We start from the raw sequence: 22,392 nt of genomic DNA, 5'->3' as shown, positions 1-22,392 counted from the left end.
AAACCTAAGAGGGTATTTGTGAACCCAAAGAAAAAGTGAAATTTAATCATTTACTATGGTCATCTGATCAACCATCAGGATTCCATCATTCTTTTGTCCTGCAGGTCTCTGTAGCACTCAAGAACGAAGGGAAAGAAGGGTTTTCTCTGTTTCTAACCATCAGGAATCAAACGTAGTTCATTTGAACTAGTTAACCATTGGAGATGGGTTAATTCAAAAATACTTGTTTTTTTCCATAAAAAAAAAGTATGCTCATTTTAAATGGATTTTCGAACCATTCACATTTATGTGTAATACGAGAGTTCATGTATAATACATGTTAATTACGATACAGACATATTCTATGCATATAAAACGCAAACTAGTAAATATGCACGTGCAAATGCACGTGTGACCATGTGTAGAGGCAGAAAAGATATTTTAGGAACCCTGCATTAAATATGAAAATTTCTCCTGGAAGAAAAGGAAGAAAATTTAAATGCAAAATTAGACTACTCCATCTGTCATTCCGTCAATAAAAAAGTGAAGCATCAAAATGGTTCTTGTGCTGCGTTTTCAAAGGCAATCTTTTGGTTTTGGAGAAACTGCTCCTTGCATTTTGCATCTCACCTTTAGGCTCCATTTATTTCCAAATCAAAGGAGAATTTTAAGGTAAAGTCCGTGGAACCATGAGATTTACCTGAAACTTTTCCTTGTACATAATGTTTAAAAACCAAATGAATCCTCAAACGCCAAAAAAATTCAAACATGCACGGACCAGAAAAATTTAAATAGCAGAGGAAAGCTAACATGGGATAGATTTTAGTTGGCAAGGATGTTGAGCAACACCAATATAAAAAAAACAGGTTAAAAATAGAGCAATTTAACAACTATACAAAACATAATTGTCCTGGCTATTAGACGACCTAAGGCATTGGAGAGATGTGTAGGCGATGAGGCACTTGCCTAGACGTTGCCTAGGCGCCAGTATGAGTATATATAATATAGTAATGATAATTTTATATAATTATGCTTATATGCAAAATAGAACCATATCAATGCAAACATAATTATGCTAGTAATGACCTAATATGAGAAACCAAACATATAATAAACAAAACATAGGACATAATGTAAGCATATTCATCAAAAAACAAAAAAAAAAAAACATAAATCAATGTAAACTCATGAAGTGTAAATAAGGCATGATGCCCCTTGTACCCAAGAAAGAGACTGGCTGTCAAGGTGGCGCCTAGGCGATGCCTTGACAACTATAAGAGAGAATTCAATTTGTTGAATCTGGTAATGTACCCCAAATCGAGATGAACCCACAATAAGGAAAGAATGAATCTTTTCATGGCCTATAAACCTTACCTGACAACAAAAAAAAGGAATAACCATCAATCTGCCATGACTGTACAGTGTCCGTCCAATCCTCAAACACAATCTCAACATAAGCCCTGAAATCTGCAGCCATGACAGAAGTCTTAAGGTCGCATTTGCCGTGACCAGGATGTTTATCGGGAATGCTTCCAAAATTGAAGACTCCAGGGATCTTGTAATCTGCTAGTTTCAATGGTGTGTCTGCTGGAACGAAGGAGACACCGTTAACAGCATACCTCTGCTTGCCATTAACGATGTTTGCATTATTGGCAAGCTTGATTGTACGGGCGGTGTTTACCAATCCATAGTGATAAGAGCCTAGAGGATTGGGTCTCGAACCACTTGCAGGCAAATTCCATCTGTTTCAACAGATGCAGAGACAGTCATATTAAGAACGGCATAATTAGCAGAAGTAGGATTTGATTGATCGATGGGATATGGGTGAGTACCGGATAGATCTGGCCTGGTTGAGAGATGAATCGATTTGAGTTTGTGGATGCATTTGCACGTGCATTGTGTCTCTATTTAACATTTACAAGTCTCAACTGAACCAAATCTAAGCTGACCTGATAATATGAGGAACAATGTTGGTTTGTTTTGGTTTCGGATTTGTATCGATTGGGCTAACGGGTTTTTATCATATTGGTTCAATTCAATTTCAATTTTTCATATATTTAAAAAAAAAAAAAAAAAGAACTCTGTCCCGAAATGTGCCCACTGCACCCAGATATAATGTAAGATGTTAAATCAGTATTTTTCATAGGCGTTTACTTGTCCTGAAGAAAACAAATACTTTTACTATATATAAACTAGGGCATCCCAAAAAGGTTAGGTTGCTGTTCGAGTGGAGGTAGTTTAGGGATATTAGGGGGAGATAGGGGTAAAATGGGTAGCATATATATTAGGCCTAGGATTTTATTGGCCTTTAGATTGGAATCCTCAAAAACATCTTCTAGAAGGTGTTTGACTAATGAAACAACACAATTCCTGGTGATTGCCCCTTCTATTGAACCAAATGAGTAATGCCTTAGAAAGCAAGATAACATCTCCATATCGGAATAGGTATGAGGGAATGGGCTGGTCTAAAATGGATTTAAATATCCAAAATTGGTTCATTTACCAACCTAATTTACCATCCTAGGTTGATCTTGGTCTTGTTAGCCAGAAACTAGGCTGATTGGAAATAGGCTTCTCAGCTGAAATTGAATTTTGCATTTCTTTTAAATATTCTGTTAAGCTCAATGATTCACTTGAGCTTTTTCGAGCATGAGACTATGAGAGAGGTCTTAGACCAGGAGATCCCATCTAACCTTACCTATTTATTATTTTCTCCAAAGTTTTATCTAAGATGCTTTTATTAATGGAATCGAGAAACTTAATTGATGGGTTAAACTGTCAAGGGGTGTGCGGGTGCCCCTTCAATTTCTCATATTCTCTTTGTCGATGACTAAATTCAGATAATTATAAATAAGTGAAGAATCTCCTTGATGTTACTGATTTTTTTTAGAATTTGAGGCCAAATCATTAATTTAAATAATAATAATCCATATCTATTTAGCAAGATAAATAGATTAAAAAAAAAAAAAAGGACGTATCCAATACACAAAACCTCTCTTTGAAGTAGAGATAAGTCAGCGTGTATGTTATGACCGTCCCCAGACCCCACAATGGTGGGAGTCTCGTGCACTGGGTACGCCTTTTGTTTTTTTAATCTATTTAGTACGAATCTTCAAAAAGATGTTGTATCTTCTCTTCTATGGGTCCTTAAGTAAACTTTAAAATTATGACAAATATATATCTTGGATCACCTACTCCATTTAGATTCACAAATCTTAGCTTTCAATTTTATTATTATTAAGAAAATTCAATCTCATTTGGCTAGCTAAAAACCAAACTGCTTGTTTCAAGCTGGTTGTCTCACTTTAATCAAATTTGTCATGTCGATCGGATGTTTCTATCTATAACATACCCTTCCCCAACCATTAGGTACAAAATAGATTTTAAAAAAAAAAAATGAAAGTTCTTCTGGGGAGACTCTGAGTTGGGTAGGAAGTTGAATTTCATTTTTCTTTGGATTCTATTTTGTAAAATAAATGGTGGGGCAGGTTAGGAATCAGAAGTGCAGAGTCGTGTAAGTTTAATTTGCTTTTCTTGCTAAAGTTTGGGGAGGATATTCTTTAAAAAAAATTAGAATGTATTTGGTTTAGAATCTTAAAAGCTAAATATTCTCCAATTAAGTCCAAATGATGATTTCCTCAATGCCTGTCCCAAAAAAATTTCATCATGGTTTAGGAAAGATATGTTTTAGAGTGAATATTTGGAAGTTATCCATTCATAATGTTAATGTCATTGACTCCAACCTAAGAGTCAAAGGTCTTATAAACCACAATTCAAGTTCTTGGGATCTCTCAATTTTAAATTCTTTATTTTTGTCATTTCCTTATCAAGGAGATTCTTACAATAAGACTGTCTCTCACCATTCAAGAGGAATAGATTCTGTCCTTTCATTAAAACAGTTCTTTCTCCATTAAGGTAGCTTAATTATAGACATTTGTCACAATCAACTTAATCTAACATGTCCTCCCTCAGAAGGAAAATTTGGTCATTGATTTGGAAAATTCCAGCTACTCTATAAGGTTCCACTCTTCCTTTGGAATTATCTGATCAGGGGTTGTGTTCTGTATCTTTCCTCTCTTAGATCATAATGGTTTTCTTTTGTTGATGGAATTTCTTAGAGATAGAGGTTGTAATGTCAATGTGAACTTCCCTTTATGTTGGCTGGAAGACAGCACCCAAAGAATCATCTTCCATGACAATGAACTCCCTCCCTGATTGTGTCAAGCACAGAGGTGGCAGGTTACAGGTTGGAAGAAATCCATTTTTAAATTCAAAACTGAAGCCTCTTTTAATGGAAATACTGAGACAGGTGAAACTAGTTCAGTAGTAAGTCTGTAAAAGAGATTACTTGGACAGGTTCTATATTGGCATGGCATGAAGTAGCATTAAAGTAACTCAGTGGAACAGGGTTGAAGCTTTGATCATAATAGAAGGATTGTAAACAGCAAAATCTAAGCAATCTTTGACCTTCTTAAAAGGGTTGAAAGAATTAGTCTTGAATCTAACTCAAAAAGCTACTATGTATTTGATAGAATGGAGGAAGAAAGTGTTGGCCAAACAACGGTCCAGGGATCAAACCATGGTTCCATAGGGAGACCAAGATATTTATCTTTAGGGTTTTGCACGTCCTGGGTTAGCCCATGGTGTCCCATGGGTGCCCCATTTTAATTTTAGGGTTTCCCATGGTCGCCCATGGGAACCCTGGCGCATCCCTATTAGGGTTTCTCCTTCCCTATTGCATTCCATAAAATTAATTATCACAATAGGGACGGAGAAATTTGTCTCTAGTTCATCACATGGCAAGAGGGATCCATCCCATACTCGAATGCGCAGCGGAAAATAATCGATTCGAGTTTCTTTCGCATCCCATAAATATTAATAATCAATGAACAGAAGGAATTAATAAAGAACTGCTAACCTGGTGAGCCTCAAGTGTTGCTCCTCCAATAGATAGTGGTTCTTCCTCCAATGAGCGCTCCAAGCAAACAGATCTGAACCTCCAATGGTGCTACCAAGGTTCTACATGCCAATCCCAGATGCCCTCAAACTCCTGGCACAGATCTAGGGTTTCACAAACCCTAACTCTCAAACATAGGTGAGAGAAGCAAGAAGAAGAAGAGAGATCACAAGAGGGAGAGAGAAAAACCAAAAATGTAGGAGAGAGAGTGTCTGCTCCAAAAACGTGGAGAGCTACTCTTCTGCGTATTTTTGGTCTCCTATTTATAATAATAGGGTTTAATTAAATCTTAGATAGGTTTAATAGAGCCCTAGTGCGAGTCTGACTCTCTCTCTCTCAGTCTGGCAGTTCTGTTTAAACTCAAAGTGCTACACAGGTGAAGAAGCAGAATCTAATAGGGAAAGTATTAATTAGATTCTTTATTTAATTATTAATGGATACTTACAATTAGTACCAAATCCATTAATTAAATTAAGAGCCAATTAAATTAGCAAATTCCAAATAACTCCTTATATGATAACAATTTATCATATACAACCCCCCCACTAATCAACGTCATCATTATAGAATCTAGGGCATGTACACATGTACTGCCAAACTCCAATCCATAGTACATGTCCATATAAGAGCGTCTGTGCATCCGATCGGGTCCCGCAAAACTCGATAAAACACTTTATTTGAAATAACTATAAATACTGTATCATTTTATGTAAAATAAATTTTGCAAAACCATTTCCAAAACGGTACTGGATCCAGATTCTGATCCGACCATGCACAGACAGGCTCTATCTTGGTGTTCCCCAATCGAGTAGTGGTGACCGTGTTGGATAACTCCTTCACTCACAAAGTGTTCACGCATTCCCAGAACACCGGCTTTGACTCGCTTGAGTCTCAGTCATTGATGAACCAAAGAATGCGATCACACTTTGCAGTGACAGGGTTCCCTCAGGTACAGGGTGTCGGTGACACATGTCTATCCCTTCCTACATCTGACAGTAATACATGAGGGAATCGACAAAGTAGATTCTTCACCAATGCACACATCAAACATGTGAGCACTCGCATTCGTACCCTGACATCACATGTCTAGGCATACCCAATGCGACGACCATATGATAAGGGTGCCCAACCCAAACCCTAGTCGTGACTACCATTTTAAGTATAACTTACGGACACATAATGCTCAAAAAGTTTATATCGCATGTGATAATATTAAACTAAAATGTATAAATGTTCAATACAAAGGTGAACCGGGTTGAACCGGATCGAATCGGGTTTGATGGACACACTTGTCCAACAGAAAGAAGGATCCAATCACAAGGATACAGCGTGAAACATGAATCAGAGCTCAAGACTGACACGTTTGAGCAGAGGAAACAGAGTAACACCTCCCCCAAATCTCAACTCAGGAAGGAGGAAGAGGAGGACAAGAAGAACAAGAAAACCTTTTGGGCTTTTGGGTACCCCAGAAAGCCAAGACCAGAGCAGAATATGTTTTTGAAGAAGACGAAAGAACAATTTGTTTTGACGTGAGAGATGACGTGTTGGAAGTTGGAAGTTGGAATGTGTGAAGACTATTTTTTTCCTTAATTTGGATATTGGCCGCCGAACTGAAACAAAGATCCTAAGATCCGTAATTTGCATCAAAGGTAGAGGGCATAATCGTACTGTAAAAGCTACACTTCACCAACTATATAATACTGAACTCAGTTCTCCAACGAAATTCACCATCTCTCCTGCTCTCTCTCTCCACATCTAGCCTATCACGTTTCGCTGTTCCTTTCTGCAACTCATTTCACTTGGAGTTGAGCTCTAATGGCAGTCAACAGTCATAATTCAGAATCCAAAGGTTCGGAGCCCGAAATCGATGGTAACATCCTAATCGCTCAAGCCTTCTCTCGCGCCGGCATCGATTGTATGTTCGGTGTGGTTGGCATCCCCGTAACATCTCTTGCGAATCGTGCTGTCGCTCTTGGAATCCGATTCATCGCTTTCCACAATGAGCAATCCGCAGGCTATGCTGCCTCTGCCTACGGTTACCTTACCGGCCGTCCTGGAGTTCTCCTAACCGTCTCTGGTCCCGGCTGCGTTCATGGACTAGCCGGTCTCTCAAACGCTGCCACCAACACTTGGCCCATGGTCATGATCTCTGGATCTTGCGATCAGAAGGATTTTGGTCGCGGAGATTTTCAGGAGCTCGATCAGATTGCCGCTGTGAAACCCTTTTCGAAGTTCTCTGCAAAGGCTACAGATATTTCAGAAATCCCTAAACACGTCTTTGATGTCGTCGATCATGCTGTTTCAGGCCGGCCCGGTGGGTGTTACTTGGATATCCCAACAGATGTTCTACATCAAACAGTTTCAGAATCCGAGGCTTCAAGGCTCTTGGATGCGGCCGAGAGCTCTAGGGTTCCACAAGCGATTGAAAAATCTGTCGGAAGCCTTGAAACTGAAATTCAGGAAGCCGTGTCTGTACTCCGAAGCGCTGAGCGGCCTCTTATTGTGTTCGGAAAAGGTGCAGCTTATTCTCGGGCTGACGATGCCTTGAAGAAGTTCGTTGATACGACAGGGATTCCCTTCTTGCCCACTCCAATGGGGAAGGGTTTGTTGCCTGATACACATGAGCTTGCTGCCACGGCTTCTCGATCACTCGCTATTGGTCGATGTGATGTAGCGCTTGTTGTGGGTGCCCGGCTTAACTGGTTGTTGCACTTCGGTGAGTCCCCGAGATGGTCTAAGGACGTGAAATTCATTCTGGTCGATGTCTCCAAGGAAGAAATTGAGCTACGGAAACCACATCTGGGTTTGGTTGGTGATGCTCGACATGTCATGGAGTTGATAAATAAGGAGATTAAGGATGAACCTTTCTGTTTGGGGAAATCGCATTCTTGGGTTGAAGCGATTTCGAAGAAGACCAAGGAGAATGTTTCAAGGATGGAATTGCAGTTGGCAAAGGATGTTGTACCATTTAATTTCCTTACTCCGATGAGAATTATTAGGGATGCAATTCTGGCACAGGGAAGCCCTGCTCCGATTGTGGTATCGGAGGGAGCAAATACCATGGATGTTGGTCGGGCTGTATTGGTTCAGACAGAGCCTAGAACAAGGCTGGATGCAGGGACTTGGGGAACTATGGGTGTTGGTCTCGGTTACTGTATTGCTGCAGCTGTGGCATCACCGGATCGACTGGTAGTTGCTGTTGAAGGAGACTCTGGATTCGGATTTAGTGCCATGGAAGTCGAGGTTTGCTCCTTTTTCTTAGGCTTTGCTCTCGCATGTTCACACAAGCATTTAGAACACTTCAACATTTTGAAAGTTAGAAACATATAAATATATCTTGGGATCCGATGAATTAGTTCTGAAGCATTTTACTTATTATAGATGAGCTTTTGCTTGTCTCGTTTATATTCTTCATTCAAGCATGTCTTCTGCATCGTTCTGTTTTTTTCCTGATAGTTTAAATTCAGGATACCCACAATACAGCTATTCATTGTAATTTTACTACAAAAGTCTTGAGACTGTAAAGCAACTCAAATACAGGTGCAACTGTATCATAGGAATTCCATCAGGTTGCCCGAGGAATCATCCACATCCTTCATCATTATTATCTAGGGATTCATTAGTCTTCACTCTCACAATTTCACCCAAATTCAAGGGTAAACTGATAGTGGCGAAGCCATTTGTACCTCCAGAAGAATGTCATCCCACATTTTTGTTTTTGGGATTTAGTGGTGTTAATGCTCTGTTGTCTTGCCAAGCATTTGATTTTTGTTCTTTGTTTTCCGATACATTGATACATTTGTTTGTTATTTTTAAATTGGTAATTCTTTCTGTGGATGAATTTGTTTGAAAACATAGTTTGACTGCTTAATTTGTCCTGTACTCTTCGGAGCTTTGAATGGACTCTGGTTGAGCTATTTGGTTTTGAAAGTTTGATTCTTCTCCTATGAATTGAAACCTCCTCCCTCCCAACCCACCCCCCCCCCCCCCCACGCACACCTTTTGACCAATCCATTCAGATTATATTTTTCCAATTTCATGCCGTTCTTATTGAGGTTGATGGGTATTACATTAAAGCAGTTGCAGTCTTTAAGCCAGACCTTGTGAATCAGTTATGACATAATGGTTGCTCATCTTGTTCATCTTGTTTATTTATTTTTTCCTGGTACTTATTTTTTGTCATAGACATCTCTGGTGGAGGAAATTTTCATTGCTTTTATGTAATTCTACAGACACTAGTGCGGTACCAGTTGCCCGTGGTTGTGGTTGTTTTTAACAATGGTGGTGTCTATGGTGGTGATCGGAGGAACCCTGAAGAAATTACTGGGCCTTACAAGGATGATCCTGCTCCCACCTCTTTTGTTCCTGGTGCAGCTTATCATACTGTAATGGAAGCTTTTGGAGGAAAAGGATATCTTGTTGGGACACCAGAAGAACTCAAATCTGCGCTTGCTGAATCATTTTCAGCACGAAAGCCAGCTGTAATAAATGTAACTATTGATCCCTATGCTGGATCAGAAAGTGGGAGGATGCAGCATAAGAACTGAGGTAGGCCAGTTTTTCTTTCTGAATTTGTATCATCTGCTTGGGCCAGCCAAATAGTCACTGCACGTAAATCATGCAAGGCGGCATAACAGTTGCTGCTAACAACAGGCTCCCATGGTTCTATTTACTTAATTCTGCTGGCACAGAAAGTAGTTGTTTGAGTAATTCATTGATGGTTTTTCCCAATGATTTTTGTGTAATAATGGCGATTTTTAATTCAAACAAATAAATTTGGTTGTGAGAGCATGTCAATGTCATCGTACAGAACTTGATATAAAAACACTATGTTCTACATGTCTGATGATCCACTGGACATGTAAGATGGCATGGTCAAAAGTTATCAAATGTCAAAACCTCAACCTGTCGTCGACTTAGTTCAGAGCAGAGTCCCAGTTTGATGTGCTGAATAACTCAAACAGGCTGTGCTGTGATACTTAAAAAGAATTGTTTTTAGTTCTGGATAAATATATAATAAAAAAAAAAAGGGAGAGGGGGACAATCACAACTCGATCTATTTGACAGTGAGTTGTCAGGATGTGATCCAGTTTGGTTATAAAACTATGGTGGCAAATCTTCTTTTCATGATGCTGAATTTATTGAGATGGAGTTGGATTCTCTCAATGGCCTCCCATTCCTACAGAAGAAAGAACAAGAAAGATCTGATGAGAAATAAACTGATATGTAAAAATATTATGATCACTGAGGGGAGAATATTTCATTTCTGGCTCTCCAATGTTGTGTAGAGTTATTATCAGAATATTGTTTGTACAAAAAAGGCAGATAAGAAATTAGAAAGCTATAAAAAACAATGATACAAGGAAGAAAGGAAACAGAAATATATTATTATTCTCCTTTCCTCTAATATGAAAGGTGAAAGCAAATGCAGTTGCCGAAGTAAAGCACACAGGATGATAAACTCCAAGACTAGCAAAAGCACCAAAATCTTTTGTCAGCCACATCTTCTAGTTGTGTCTAAATGTTGATTGAGGGCATGTACCTGATGAATATTCATGATAAGTTTTTATTATTAATCCTCAGAATCGGTTCTATATATTTAATCTGCCAAGAGTAATGTTTAGTTCCCTGTAGGGAAAAGAATATTATATTTAACACATCCAATTGCATATTTCAAGACCATTTCTATGATCAATGAGAGCTTTTCTTTGGAGCTGATTTGTTTTTACTGAGTGAAACTAGCAGAGACTAGTTTACATGGAATAAGTAGGATGCTGCAAGCAGTGGCATCATGCTTGCTACATATGTCATTACTTCTACACTGCCTTGGCAGTACCTCAACCTTTTATGGACCAAAATCATGATCAAGTCCATCAACAAGCCTCCTCCTGTGATGACCATGAACATGGAAAGACCTACTGCTTAGTGTACAGCATCTGGATGGCCAGCAACTGATTTGTTTAGAACTCTTGTGCTAGGAGGTGACAAAATAGAAGTTAATGAGTAATGATTTTGGGGTGGTAGGGGAAGAAATTAGTGAAATCTTGCAATGAAAATGCAAGATTATTGCCCAAAAATGCTTCAAAGCCATAACAGGAATGTAGTCTGATTGAACCATGTCCCTGTTGGTCCACAATAACACTTGCAATGTAATCTGAAATCTGTGAACCTATGATGGTGGAACTACTTATGCTTTGTAATGTAATCTGAAATTTGTAAGTTGATCATATTTGGGATTTATGATACATCTATAAACTAATGAGTCAGCATTGAAATTGGATGGTATTCCAATTTTTGGACTGGATCATTTAGTGAATGAGTTCATTTCAACATGTAACAAATAACAGGGAGTGGGCACGTGTTGCGGTTGTTAGAGGATTGATATCTAATTTTGGTTCCTAATATCTATTTTCGATCCCTGCTTATCTGAGCATTTTCAGCCAGATCTCAGGATCTCACTTTTCTGAATAAATTGGTTCTTCAACAAAAAAGAAAAAGAAAAAGAAAGATCTCAAAACCTTTGAAACCACTCTAGCTCATCCATTGAAGAATAATATTTTCTTTCTCCATGTGAATTGACAGGCCATTCCTAGAAAGAAATCCATGGACTTATTCGAGTTCAATGTTTATGGGCAGCTAGCCATATATAAACTTTGGGAAAAGGAACGCTAACTAGTGCTGTGCCTCGGCGTGTACCTACGCCAGACACAACCGCGTGCAAAAGATCAGCGCACCCCTTGGAAAGGCAGAAAGAACCAGGGGTGTGCCGATCATTTCCTGGGCACAAGACCACAGGTACAGGCCGAGGCACGACACCGGTGGAAAGGAAATATATGAATTTGATGGCAATGGTCAGTCTTATACTACCAAAGGATCAGGACAATAAAGGTATTTACTAATGGAAAATTTTAAACAATCTCAAATGGAAGATTTAACATGATAACAGTAAATGATTTAGGTAGATAATGTGTGGAAGCAAATTCTCTGTTGAAGACGAATGCTTTGGTTTGCCAAACCATGTGATTGTGTAATATAGGTGGTGTTCAAAGTACAAACAGTAGGGCATACAAGGGAGTCATAATATTGATCACTGAATAGCTTAGCAGTACTATAGATAAATATATTGACAAGAAGTTATTATAATAAGAATTTAGATAAGTAGTTCATCCTAATCCCCTAATTACCTTGTTAGATTAATTTAACTTAAAAAAATCAGATGAAAATTTTCTATTCCCAGCAAAAGATAATCCCTAAAGCAAGAATTTATCCCCAAAATTGGAAGTCCCTTAACAAGCCACTGATAAATGATAGGTTCACAAGAAACCAAGTCTTAATACCAGTGAATGATAGCTAATAATAAAAAATAACCCCTGTTGTTCTAATGTAACATCCGTAAGCAAAGTAACTTCCAAAGTTCAAAGAACCAGAAAATCCAGTACTGAGCAGTTTATGGAACATACCATATAGAGGTCTCAACACAATAATTACAGGGATTGGCACTTGACAAAATGTATTAAACTGATCAAAGAAATAGTTTCTCTTCTCTGTGTACCACTGTCTTCTGTCAATCAACCAATCTATCTCTTTCACTCTCTTCCCCCAAAATACAGAACTCTTCAGGTCATCCCACCAAATGTTCCAATCTCATATCAGCCATATGGGGGCCGATTCCATATTGGTTCCGTAGAAAAGGACTTGATAATAAGTTTACGGAGTTTTGGGTGATGTCTTTTTTCAGTCTCTGTATTACTTTCCACATTGAGAAAGAAGAATACAAATCATTAATTCCCAATTTACATGTCATGGAAAATGATAAGCCAAAAAAATTAAGGTAACATACAATAGCAGAAAATCTGGGTACTTAAGCAGACATATACACTTGAATCCTGAAGTTACATTTAATCTGATGCCTTCTTTGGCATCAAGACCGTGCTATGAATCTAAACTCGACCACCTTTGCCATACATTTGTTTAAGTTAGCTTCATGATACTGAATTTGTAGGGATGATGGAGTTGTAGACTCTTTCAGTAGCCTTTCTTGCCTACAAGGAAGAGCAAGAAAGTGAGACTAACTAATAAAAGCTGAAGTACATGTAGAAATATTTAAAGCACTGAGGCAGAAAAACTTTACTTCTTGCTGCCAATTAGTGCGTAAAGTAACGATTAGAAGCAATAACATCTGTACAAAAAGTCCGCACATAATCCCGAACCAGAGTCCCTATGTTCCACATTTTCAATATGATTTTCATATGAATATACAGGAGCAAAAAAATTGCAAGGGAAATGCAAATATATACCAAAAAAGTGAAATATATTTTACAGAAAGAATCACTTTTGATGTTTGGTCGCAAGGAAAATGCAAATATTTCTCTAAGAAATGAAAAATATTTCACAGGAAATGCAAATATTTCCCTTCACTTCCATTTTCCCACTTCCCTTGCAACCAAACAGAGCCTTTCATGATGTAAGAGTAAAGGAATACCTACCTTTCCTCCAACATGGAAGATGAATGCAAATAAAATTGCTGAAGGAAAGCCCACAAGATAATAAGCTCCCAAATTGACAAAAGCACCAATCTTTTGCCAACCACATCCTCTAGCCGCTCCTATACATGGATATAGAGAAGGTGCCTACTGATTAGTTACTAAAATCCATGAAGAATTTAGTGTAGTAAGAACAAAAAAACCTATTTTAATTTTACATAATTCATCTGGCAAAGTGGTGTAGTAAATGAATGAAGAGGTGTCAAAAGGGAAAAACAAAAAAGAATGAAGAGAAAAGAAGTCCAAAAACCCTCCTATGGTTAATTAGAGTCTGCTCTGAAAGTAGGATATACCTGAAAGTACAGACTGGATACCATCAAATAAGTAGGCTGTAGCAAGCAGTGGCATAATTGTTGCTACATAATCCACTACTTCTTCTTCACTGCTGTAACAGTAACCCCACCATCTACGAATCAAGAACATGATAGTGCCTACTGAAATACCTTCAATAATGACCATGAGGATGGAAACACATACGGCTAAGCATGCAGCTTTTGAGTGCCCGGCACCCAATTCATTTGAAACTCTAGTGCTATGAGTGGAAAAGAAGGAAAGAAGAAAGATTATTGTAAAATTTTAGTAACCATTAGAAATGAGGAAAAGTCTACTACCTTATTAATCTAGTTTTCTTACCTTGTTGCTCCGCTAAGTCCCAGGGGGATCATATAGAATAATGCACATGTGTTAAGGCTGTGATGAGGATGATTTGTTAGTATTCATGGTTAACTTATCAACTCATATGAGAAATCATATAAGTAGTGGCAAGAAATTTGATGTGCATAGGCAACATATGGATCTGATGCTGACCTGATTGACAAGACTGAAGTTTCTAGCCTTGGATTAGGAAGAAGACCAGATAGGAGAACAACCATCTCAAATGACCAGATTTCTAAGCTGTGCAAAGTGATAAGACTATAAACATTACAAACGAATATTGTAAAAGTTTTAAAAGCTTAGACATATACATGAAATGTAATGTGAAATTATCACAGAGCTGATTTCAAGATAGAAGATACCAGATCATTCCTGCTGAAGGAATTGCAAGCCCTAAAAAGTTGATAATACCATGTAGTGCCTCCTTTGAAAAACCAGTCCAAGTCTTCTTGCAGGCAGGAGAGAACTTGATATAAATTACCAACAACACCACATTGATCCAGTAAGAGATGGCATTTGCCAAAGCAGCACCTTTATTACCAAGGCCAGATTTGAACACTAGAACCCAACAAACAAGGATGTGAAGTAGAGTTGTAATTCCAGAGCTTATCATCATTGGGACAACATTATTTTGTGATTGCAGAAATCTGACTTGACATTGAAGAATGCCATAGGCGAAAATGCTGGGAATCATGTAACGAGCATAGAGTCCTGCCTCTGCTGATATCTCTGGATCTTGCCTCAGGGCGGTAAGTATTTCGCCAGTGTAAGCCCAGATGAAAGTGAGTGGAATACTAACAAGTAAAAGAACAAACATGGCCCTCTGCATATGTATGCCAAGCTGATGGTACTGTTTTGCTCCATAAGACTGGCCACATAAGGTCTCTATTGCACTTCCCATTCCCCTCTAGTCAATGCCAAAGATGAAAAAGTAAGATGATTAAACGAATAACCATTGGTTAAGAAGATTGATCTATCAAATACACAGAAGCACATTGCATTTAAAGAGGTCTCTTTAGAAATACTGACTATTGGTTCAACAATGTCCATTAGTCCTATGGCAAAGGCAAGTATGATAAGCTGGTTGTCAGTTGCAGAGGAGGGTAGCAAGAACTGTGCAGTTCAGTCTTGAGTTTTTATGAATGTTTGTAAACAGATGGGTGGTTGAAACAGCAGTGCTGGTGAATGTAAAATGTTGAGGACATAAATAATTCCTCGGAAAATGATGGCCACACTGCTGGTATCAGCGTCCTCTCACACTCTCTTCTTCTCCCTGGCATGTGGGTCCCCCTATATATGAACCGTGCGGTGCCCTCTCCTGAGCTTCCATTGGCTGGGTGTTGGGAGATTCCATCCCACGCCGTAGCATGTCAATTCCCTGCTCGTGATTTATTCTACTGCATCTCAGAATCTAACTCACATGATCCCTCCCCCGCCCCCCCCCCCCCCCAAAAAAAAAAAAAGGGGGGGGGAGGGAAAGAAAAGAAAAGAAATTTTCACTTCCCCATCCCTCTAAAGATTCAGATTTCAATATCCTCTCCACTTTTGGTGGGAGTTCTAGTCAGTGGCATTCTCAATTGTTTAGATCTGGGTTTACAATATTGGATGTTAGCTGATTTAATGTAGTCCTATATAGGCAAGGCCTAATAGGAGCCAGGTAAGATCAGAGTTCCGGAACTGTTTGCTAATTAGGCAGATTTGGGGCTGTTTAGGGTAAAACTAGGGTTAGGTTTAGGAAATTGGGTAAGGATTGTATATGGTTTTAGTATGCAGGTTTAGGGGATTATTATGGTATAAAGAAAATAGGATTTGGATAGGTTTAGAAATTCTGCAAATCTAGGGTTAGGGTTTGGGTTTTTATTTTAGGTTCTAGGTATGGGCAGAATTTAGAATGTCTTTAGGGTTTTTGGGTTTTGTGGGAGATGAGGGGAATTAGGGTTTAGATGGTCAGATTGGGTTCAAAGTTGGATCGAGTGTAGGAGGGAGAGGGAGAGATGTCTGCTGAAAGTTTGGGACAGATCTGATGGCTGGACGGTGGTTGCTTGAATTTCAAGCTATGGATCGAATGGGGGAAGTTGCAGGTTTAATGGAGGCTAGTGTTTGATGGATGGAGGGGGGTTTGGGTGTGGTCTAATGAAGGGAATGCTGTGCAGATTGTGAAGGCTAGGGTTGGAGGACTAGCAGAAGAAAGTAATTGCAGAATTAAATAAACTACTTACTTGAATAACACTGATCTCCAACAGTAGCAGATTGAAGAAGGGCTAAGAGAAGACCTCCCGATCTACAAGATGCAAGGAGTCACTGGGGATTCCAATCCTTCAATCCTTGATATGATTCACAAGGGGGGGGGTCTTGATATGACTCACAAGATTGGATCTCGTAGGAGAGAATAGCAGCAACAAAGACAGCAAGCATAAAGCTGAGTTTTATTAATCAAATTCGTATCCAATGCTGGCCTCCCTTACAAACTTATATAGAAGACTCAAAAATAGACTTAGACACTAAAAAGGAAAGGCCTAATCCTATCCGTAATCTATTAGCTAACTTAAACTGACTAGGAAACTGAAATAGACTCAAAATAAAGTCTTAATCCAGCCCAACTAAACAACTAAAAGAAAAACTAATAAAATCACTTAAATTGATCCATTGGTTGAACCGGTTCAATTTAAAACACCAAATAAAAAGCTAAGTATAAAATAAAACCAAGTATGGGAGCTAATCCCGTATGCAACTATTTACCCATATTTTAGGCCTATAAAAGTGGCCTATTACATTAGAAACCCATGGGATCAAAGGCCCAATATGTATGTAACCCAACCCTAGACTTATTCCCAATGAAACAAGCCCTATTTGGTGATGAATCTGCATCACCTATGCTTTTATGCTGCCTAAGGTTGTTCTTCCCTCTTTAAGCATTCAAGGGATCACTGCATTTAGATGGATGCTCTCTCTTTCTATCTCAAAGCAACTTCTAATCAAGAGTTGCCTTTCAAGTTTTAACAGATAAATTACCTACTAAATTCTGTAACTTTAAGATTTTTCAATTTAATGAGAAGGAAGAACATATAACCATAAACCATTAAGTCAAACAAGAAAGTTTTTCACAAGTCAAAAGCATATGTGCAGAAATGTATCTCCTTTGCAATTGCAACCTAACTACAGAACATAAAGAAGAAGAAGAAGAAATTAAGCAATGAAACTAAAAAGTGGATGCAAGCTAAATACGAGAGAATAGCAGAGGATGGTACCAATAAGCTGAAACCAGTGACGGATGCGAAAGAAGTGGCCATGGAAGCACCTGAGAGAGCTAACTCCCCAAGATGACCAACAAACATGACTGATATCATCTGTAAACAAAACTGTAAGAGATTCACTAATACCAAAGGCCCTGCTAACCACAACTGTTTCTTCACTTCCTCAACAATCTCTGTTCTCAAGCTTCCATTATCTAACCCAACTTCATCTCCATCAGATACCTGATTAATTAGAGGGGATTGAAGACCTTGCTTTTGCTCTTCTCTCTCCATCTCTCTCTTCTCCTTGCTCAAAGCCTCACACTCACCCACACAAACACCGAATAAAGTTAGTGACGAATTGACATTAAAGAACTGAGCAAATAGGTCTTTAAGACATTAAAGAACTGAGCAAACAGTTGACGCTTTTTTTGCATTTGCTTCCGGTTCTGCTTCCTCGTGATGAATTTCTTCTGCGACAAACTGAAAGAAAATAACTTTTTGCCATGGCGGTTAGATTCTGAGGCCAGAGACAATTTGGTCCCCCCAAAAAAAGAATTTTTTTTTTTAAGGGTGACATGAGGTGGATTCACCATTTCTGCACACCACGACGAACTAGAAGCATAAAGAATGGGCGGGCAGATCTTGTCCTGTTCTCACTTCTTAGTACAGAAAGTTTGGAAAAAAGGAAGTAATTAGGGCAATTGGGTTTGAGATTGGACATTTGGTAAGGTGGTGTGCGGCGAGAAAGGCTGTTCAGTCTCCATCAAAAGAAATTATTGGAGAATGGAGAGCCCTCATCCTCGTAAACTATGAATATGGAAGGAGGAGTCATCACCCACTTTCAGATTCTGCACCCACTTTCAGATTCTCTGAATTTGGAAACCCTTTTAATTCTAAGCATGAATCAAGAAAATATGTAATCTGTAAATCATGATTTCTCTTCTCTTCAACTGCAAAGCTGGTCAAAGAAATATATGTTTAAACAAAATTTCAGAGAAATTTTACCTTGCATCAAGAATAGATTCTCGAGGGTCTTGTCTTCTCTCCATCTCATCTGCCGCTGGAAATTTAATTACAAACATAGAAAACTTTGACTCCCAGCCTCAGAACATTATCTGTATCGGTGAATCAGTGATAGATAAATATCGATGTAATAAAAAATGAAAAAATTTTATTATCAGAAAATGGTTTTTTTTTTCACTAGAATTTGGCCGATTTGATATGCCCGATATGTATCGGTATCGGTATTGGTCAACATGTAGTCTATAAATACCGTGAGTTAAAACTAGGGCTGCAACAGGGTCGGGTTGGGTCGGGCTTTATAAAACCCTAGCCCAACCCTAAGTCCCCTTAGCTGGGTCCAGGCCTGACCCAACCCTAATTCAGGGTCAGAAAAATCCATTCCTGACCCACTCTCAGGGTTGGGCCGGGCTGACCATGATTGGCCCTGATCATGGGGAAGGGGAAAGAAATGCATGGGCTGGAATGGGTTGGGAAGAACATTATCAATTTTATATAAAATAACATTATAATAAAATGTATTATATCACTTATTGTCTTCATATATAATATATTATATAAAAAAATATGGATGACCTCTATATTCAATCTAATTGATATACGATTTGATTATCTATGACATATGTACCTAATTTTATATAATCTATACTACAAAATCATAAATAACATTAATTGAGAAATATCAATAAGTAGATGTTATAAATTTTATTTAAATTTCTATTTTTAGCATAAACAATATAAAAAGTTTGAGACTAATCCAAGAAAAATGTTAGATGTAAATAGAAAGGTTTTTTTTTCTGTCATTATTTAATTAGTCTTGTTTTTAACCAATACAAACCAAATTTATAATTAAATTATTAATAAAAAAAAAGGATGAAATTTTGGATTCTTTAATGGGAGAGTGCAAGCTAGAAGCTGTCGAGTTTGGCCCATGGCAACAACCTCGATTTCAAACAACCTCGATTTCAAATCATTCTCTTCAAACTTTTGCCCCAAGCTCTAAGTTGCTAATTAGGTTTACACTTGATGCTAATATATTAAGTTCTGAAAATCATAGTTTATTCCTAAAATGGTTGGCATAATTAATAAAAATCAGATTGAAATCGGCTAAATCGACCCATTATTGGGAATGGTCTATCTACAAGATTATGGCTGGATAGGTGGCATCCAATGGGAGTACTTTTCAACCTATCCTTAGTTAAAGAAATTCTACAAGATGGTCAATGGCATCCTAGACCCTCTAGATCTATTGTTTTGCATGATATGTGGAGGGAGTTACCCGATATAAAGAAACTTCATCATTCTAAATCCAATATGGTGGTATAGAATGTCAATTCTACTGGGCTGTTTACTACTAAATCAGCCTGGGATCTTATTCGGAATAAAGAAAAGTGGAGTGGTCTGCTGTGGTTTGGTTTTCTGAAAATATTCTAAGATAGTCTTTTACCACTTGGAGATACATTGTGGATGCTATGCCAACCAAGGACCATCTTATTAGATGACAGATGGGGATTAATCCTAATTGTGTTTTTTGTTGGGCTGGTTTGGAGAGTCGGAACCATATTTTCTTTGATTGTTCTTTCACTTAAAAAATATGGGGGGATATTCTCTCTTCTTGTACCCAAAGTAGAAGACAAGTTCAGAATATGGAAGATGAAGCTGTTTGGATTAGATATGAGTTTAGTGGAGATGACCCCATTCAAAAAGTTGGTAAGCTGGCTTTTTGTTCTACTATTCAGAATGTGTGGCAAGAGAGGAATTTTAGATTGTTCCGTAATAAGACAAGAACAAGACCCTAAGTTGTTGCTGCAATTACAAAAGATGTGCTTTCTAGGTGTGCCTCCATTTCTCTTACAGGGACTTACACCCTTAGAAATCCGTTTCTTGTTGATAGTTGGGGAATTAATGTGCATTGGATTCCTACTGTTCCGAAGGCATGTTCATGGTTTCAACCTCCTCAGTCTATGTTTGTTTTGCATTGTGATGGTTCTCTATCCTAAGAAAAGGCAACTTATGGAGGGTTGATTCGTGATGCTATAGGTCTCCCCATTATTGCTTTTGCAGGTGTGGGTGTAGATAGATCAGTCCTTTCTATGGAGTTGTACGCTATCTTCCGGGGTATGACTTTATGTATTGAAAAAGATTTCTATGACGTGTCCATTCGGTCAGATTCCAAATTGGCTGTGGACTTGCTAAATGGAAAGATTAAAGGTCCTTGGGCATTACAGTGGTTGAAGAGCAAAATCCACCATTTGAGTGCCTCTCTTTCTTTGGTGGAATATAAGCATGTGTGGAGGGAGGTGAATCAACCAGCATATTACATTGTCTCCTTACCTACGGGTGATATGGAGACTATTCTCCAACCGGTTGACTTCCCAGAGAAACTTTGTAAATCGGTTAAGGGGGATGTTGATTTCTGTATCTACTATCGGTTGTAACTTCCTTGTTTTTGACACTTTGGTTGATACGGGGCTTGTCCCATTTTTGTTAGTGGCCTCACATTTCCCTCTTTAAGCATATTTTAAAGAGGTTCTAGGTGGCTTCTTATTTTTTTGTATATTTATTTTTTTCTTTTTAAATATAATTTACTTATCCAAAAAAAAAAACAATTCATGGTTCCCAGCAAAAGTTCATCTGGCGGTGGCCAAGAACATGTTCTTGGATTTTAAAGGTGAATAGGTGCACTGTCCACCATCAGATGCATTTTAAGGTGCACTGGACAGTGCACCGCACTTGAGAGGATAAAGATCCTATACCGTACCCCTGATTTTGAGTTTTTAAATCTTTATTGAGAAGCAGTCACTTTGTTTGTTGATGAGTACTTTGTGGTTGACTTGCAATGGAATCCTTTGAGTTTTTAAATCTCAATTGTCTCCTCACCTAGTGCTAATACTGATGATTCCCCCTCTTAACCAGCTTGAGTAGTTAATTTTTTTTATCGCATTGATGCCGTCAACAAGTTTGGATTGCTTGGCATGGCTTTACCTTCACCGTATGGTGAAGTAAAATATAGCCATCAATGACTTTCAATGTCTGCTCCCTATTTATGAATGATCGATAATATCCGTCATTATTCCCCTATACCCTATAGACACCATCTGCATCCAAATCGTTATGTATGCTTCTTGCTTAATACTTGTGCAAGATAAAGGCTTTTATGTCAATAAATAAGGTCGGTGTTAGGCAAAGAGTGTATGCGAGCCAAACCCACAGAAGAAGTGGTACAAAGAATCTGAACTAGGGGATATACCTCTAGAAAAGATCTCTTGGTTATACGAAACCCATGAATATCCACAACCAAAGAAGTTAGATGAGCGTTCCAGTGCATGAGGCTCCCACTACTGCAAGGTTTGGGAGGGGCAAATGTACTCAACGTTACCCCTTGCTTTGCAGGTGAGGCTGTTTCAAGTTTTGAACTCGCAATCAACAGGTTAAAATAGCGCAATTTAACCAAATAAATTAGATGAAACCCAGAAATGTGGATCTTTTCAATATCAAAAACTAAAATCCAACTATGATCTAACTGCAGCTGTACTACCTCAACTATAAGACTTTTACCCTAGTTAATCTCTGAAAAAGGATCCATTCAGTGGTGTTCCATGATCCTCTAAACATGAGACTCATTGGAAATCCCATAGCTAGCTCCTGATCTCAAATATTGCCTTCTGTTAAATAGATTGTGTTTGGTATGCACTCTTAGAATAGATTCTGTGACTAGAACTCATTCTGAAGCTAGAAAATAAAGAGAATTGGATTAATGCATTATAGACCCAAAATCTAATCCGAGAATAGTTTGTTACCAAACACAGCCAGAATTCTAGAAGCCCAATCCTGTTTCCTCCAAATTAAGAATTTCTGCCCTTTAACCTGCTGCTCCAGAATTCTCAGTGTCTCTAGTGCAGATTCTACAGCTTTCTCTTGTTCTTTCTCCTTGGGCCCAGCATGCTTGCCATACACCAATCAAACACTACACCCATGACATCATCTGAGGAAGACTATTGCT

The 22,392-nt window shown here is 38.4% G+C and overlaps 3 protein-coding genes across 3 annotated transcripts; 1 reads left to right on the top strand and 2 right to left on the bottom strand.

The window, feature by feature from the left end:
- Window positions 1-1,333: 1,333 nt before the first annotated feature.
- On the bottom strand, window positions 1,334-1,864 carry LOC122645409 (L-ascorbate oxidase homolog). Its single transcript, XM_043838716.1, has 2 exons — window positions 1,812-1,864; window positions 1,334-1,721 (listed from the first exon to the last, which is right to left on the bottom strand). Exons 1-2 carry the CDS (start codon window positions 1,862-1,864, stop codon window positions 1,334-1,336), a joined length of 441 nt encoding a protein of 146 aa, XP_043694651.1.
- A 4,846-nt stretch (window positions 1,865-6,710) lies between these two features.
- Window positions 6,711-9,733, top strand: LOC122645871 (2-hydroxyacyl-CoA lyase-like). The gene is made up of 2 exons (XM_043839267.1): window positions 6,711-8,179; window positions 9,169-9,733. Exons 1-2 carry the CDS (start codon window positions 6,752-6,754, stop codon window positions 9,481-9,483), a joined length of 1,743 nt encoding a protein of 580 aa, XP_043695202.1. The 5' UTR covers window positions 6,711-6,751; the 3' UTR covers window positions 9,484-9,733.
- A 2,961-nt stretch (window positions 9,734-12,694) lies between these two features.
- On the bottom strand, window positions 12,695-17,710 carry LOC122645872 (protein DETOXIFICATION 16-like). The gene is made up of 8 exons (XM_043839268.1): window positions 17,382-17,710; window positions 14,496-15,040; window positions 14,287-14,373; window positions 14,113-14,169; window positions 13,773-14,011; window positions 13,423-13,541; window positions 13,068-13,154; window positions 12,695-12,978 (listed from the first exon to the last, which is right to left on the bottom strand). Exons 1-8 carry the CDS (start codon window positions 17,658-17,660, stop codon window positions 12,919-12,921), a joined length of 1,473 nt encoding a protein of 490 aa, XP_043695203.1. The 5' UTR covers window positions 17,661-17,710; the 3' UTR covers window positions 12,695-12,918.
- Between the last annotated feature and the right edge of the window lie 4,682 nt (window positions 17,711-22,392).

The sequence above is a fragment of the Telopea speciosissima genome, chromosome 11 (genome assembly GCF_018873765.1).
Source record: "Telopea speciosissima isolate NSW1024214 ecotype Mountain lineage chromosome 11, Tspe_v1, whole genome shotgun sequence".
Lineage (NCBI taxonomy): Eukaryota > Viridiplantae > Streptophyta > Magnoliopsida > Proteales > Proteaceae > Telopea > Telopea speciosissima.
Note: the sequence above shows the minus strand (reverse complement) of the source record. Positions and strands in the feature narration are given on the sequence as shown.

Bases quoted from the DNA above. Each gene is read 5' to 3' on its own strand.
- LOC122645409 (XM_043838716.1), bottom strand. From the start codon at position 1,864: ATGCATCCACAAACTCAAATCGATTCATCTCTCAACCAGGCCAGATCT. The intron at 1,722-1,811 runs GTACTCACCCAT...CTGTTGAAACAG, and splicing joins AACCAGGCCAGATCTATCCG to ATGGAATTTGCCTGCAAGTG.
- LOC122645871 (XM_043839267.1), top strand. From the start codon at position 6,752: ATGGCAGTCAACAGTCATAATTCAGAATCCAAAGGTTCGGAGCCCGAA. The intron at 8,180-9,168 runs GTTTGCTCCTTT...GTAATTCTACAG, and splicing joins TTAGTGCCATGGAAGTCGAG to ACACTAGTGCGGTACCAGTT.
- LOC122645872 (XM_043839268.1), bottom strand. From the start codon at position 17,660: ATGGAGAGAGAAGAGCAAAAGCAAGGTCTTCAATCCCCTCTAATTAAT. The intron at 13,155-13,422 runs GTAGGTATTCCT...TGTGGAACATAG, and splicing joins TCTTCCATGTTGGAGGAAAG to GGACTCTGGTTCGGGATTAT. The intron at 12,979-13,067 runs GTAAAGTTTTTC...TCTTCCTTGTAG, and splicing joins GCACTAATTGGCAGCAAGAA to GCAAGAAAGGCTACTGAAAG.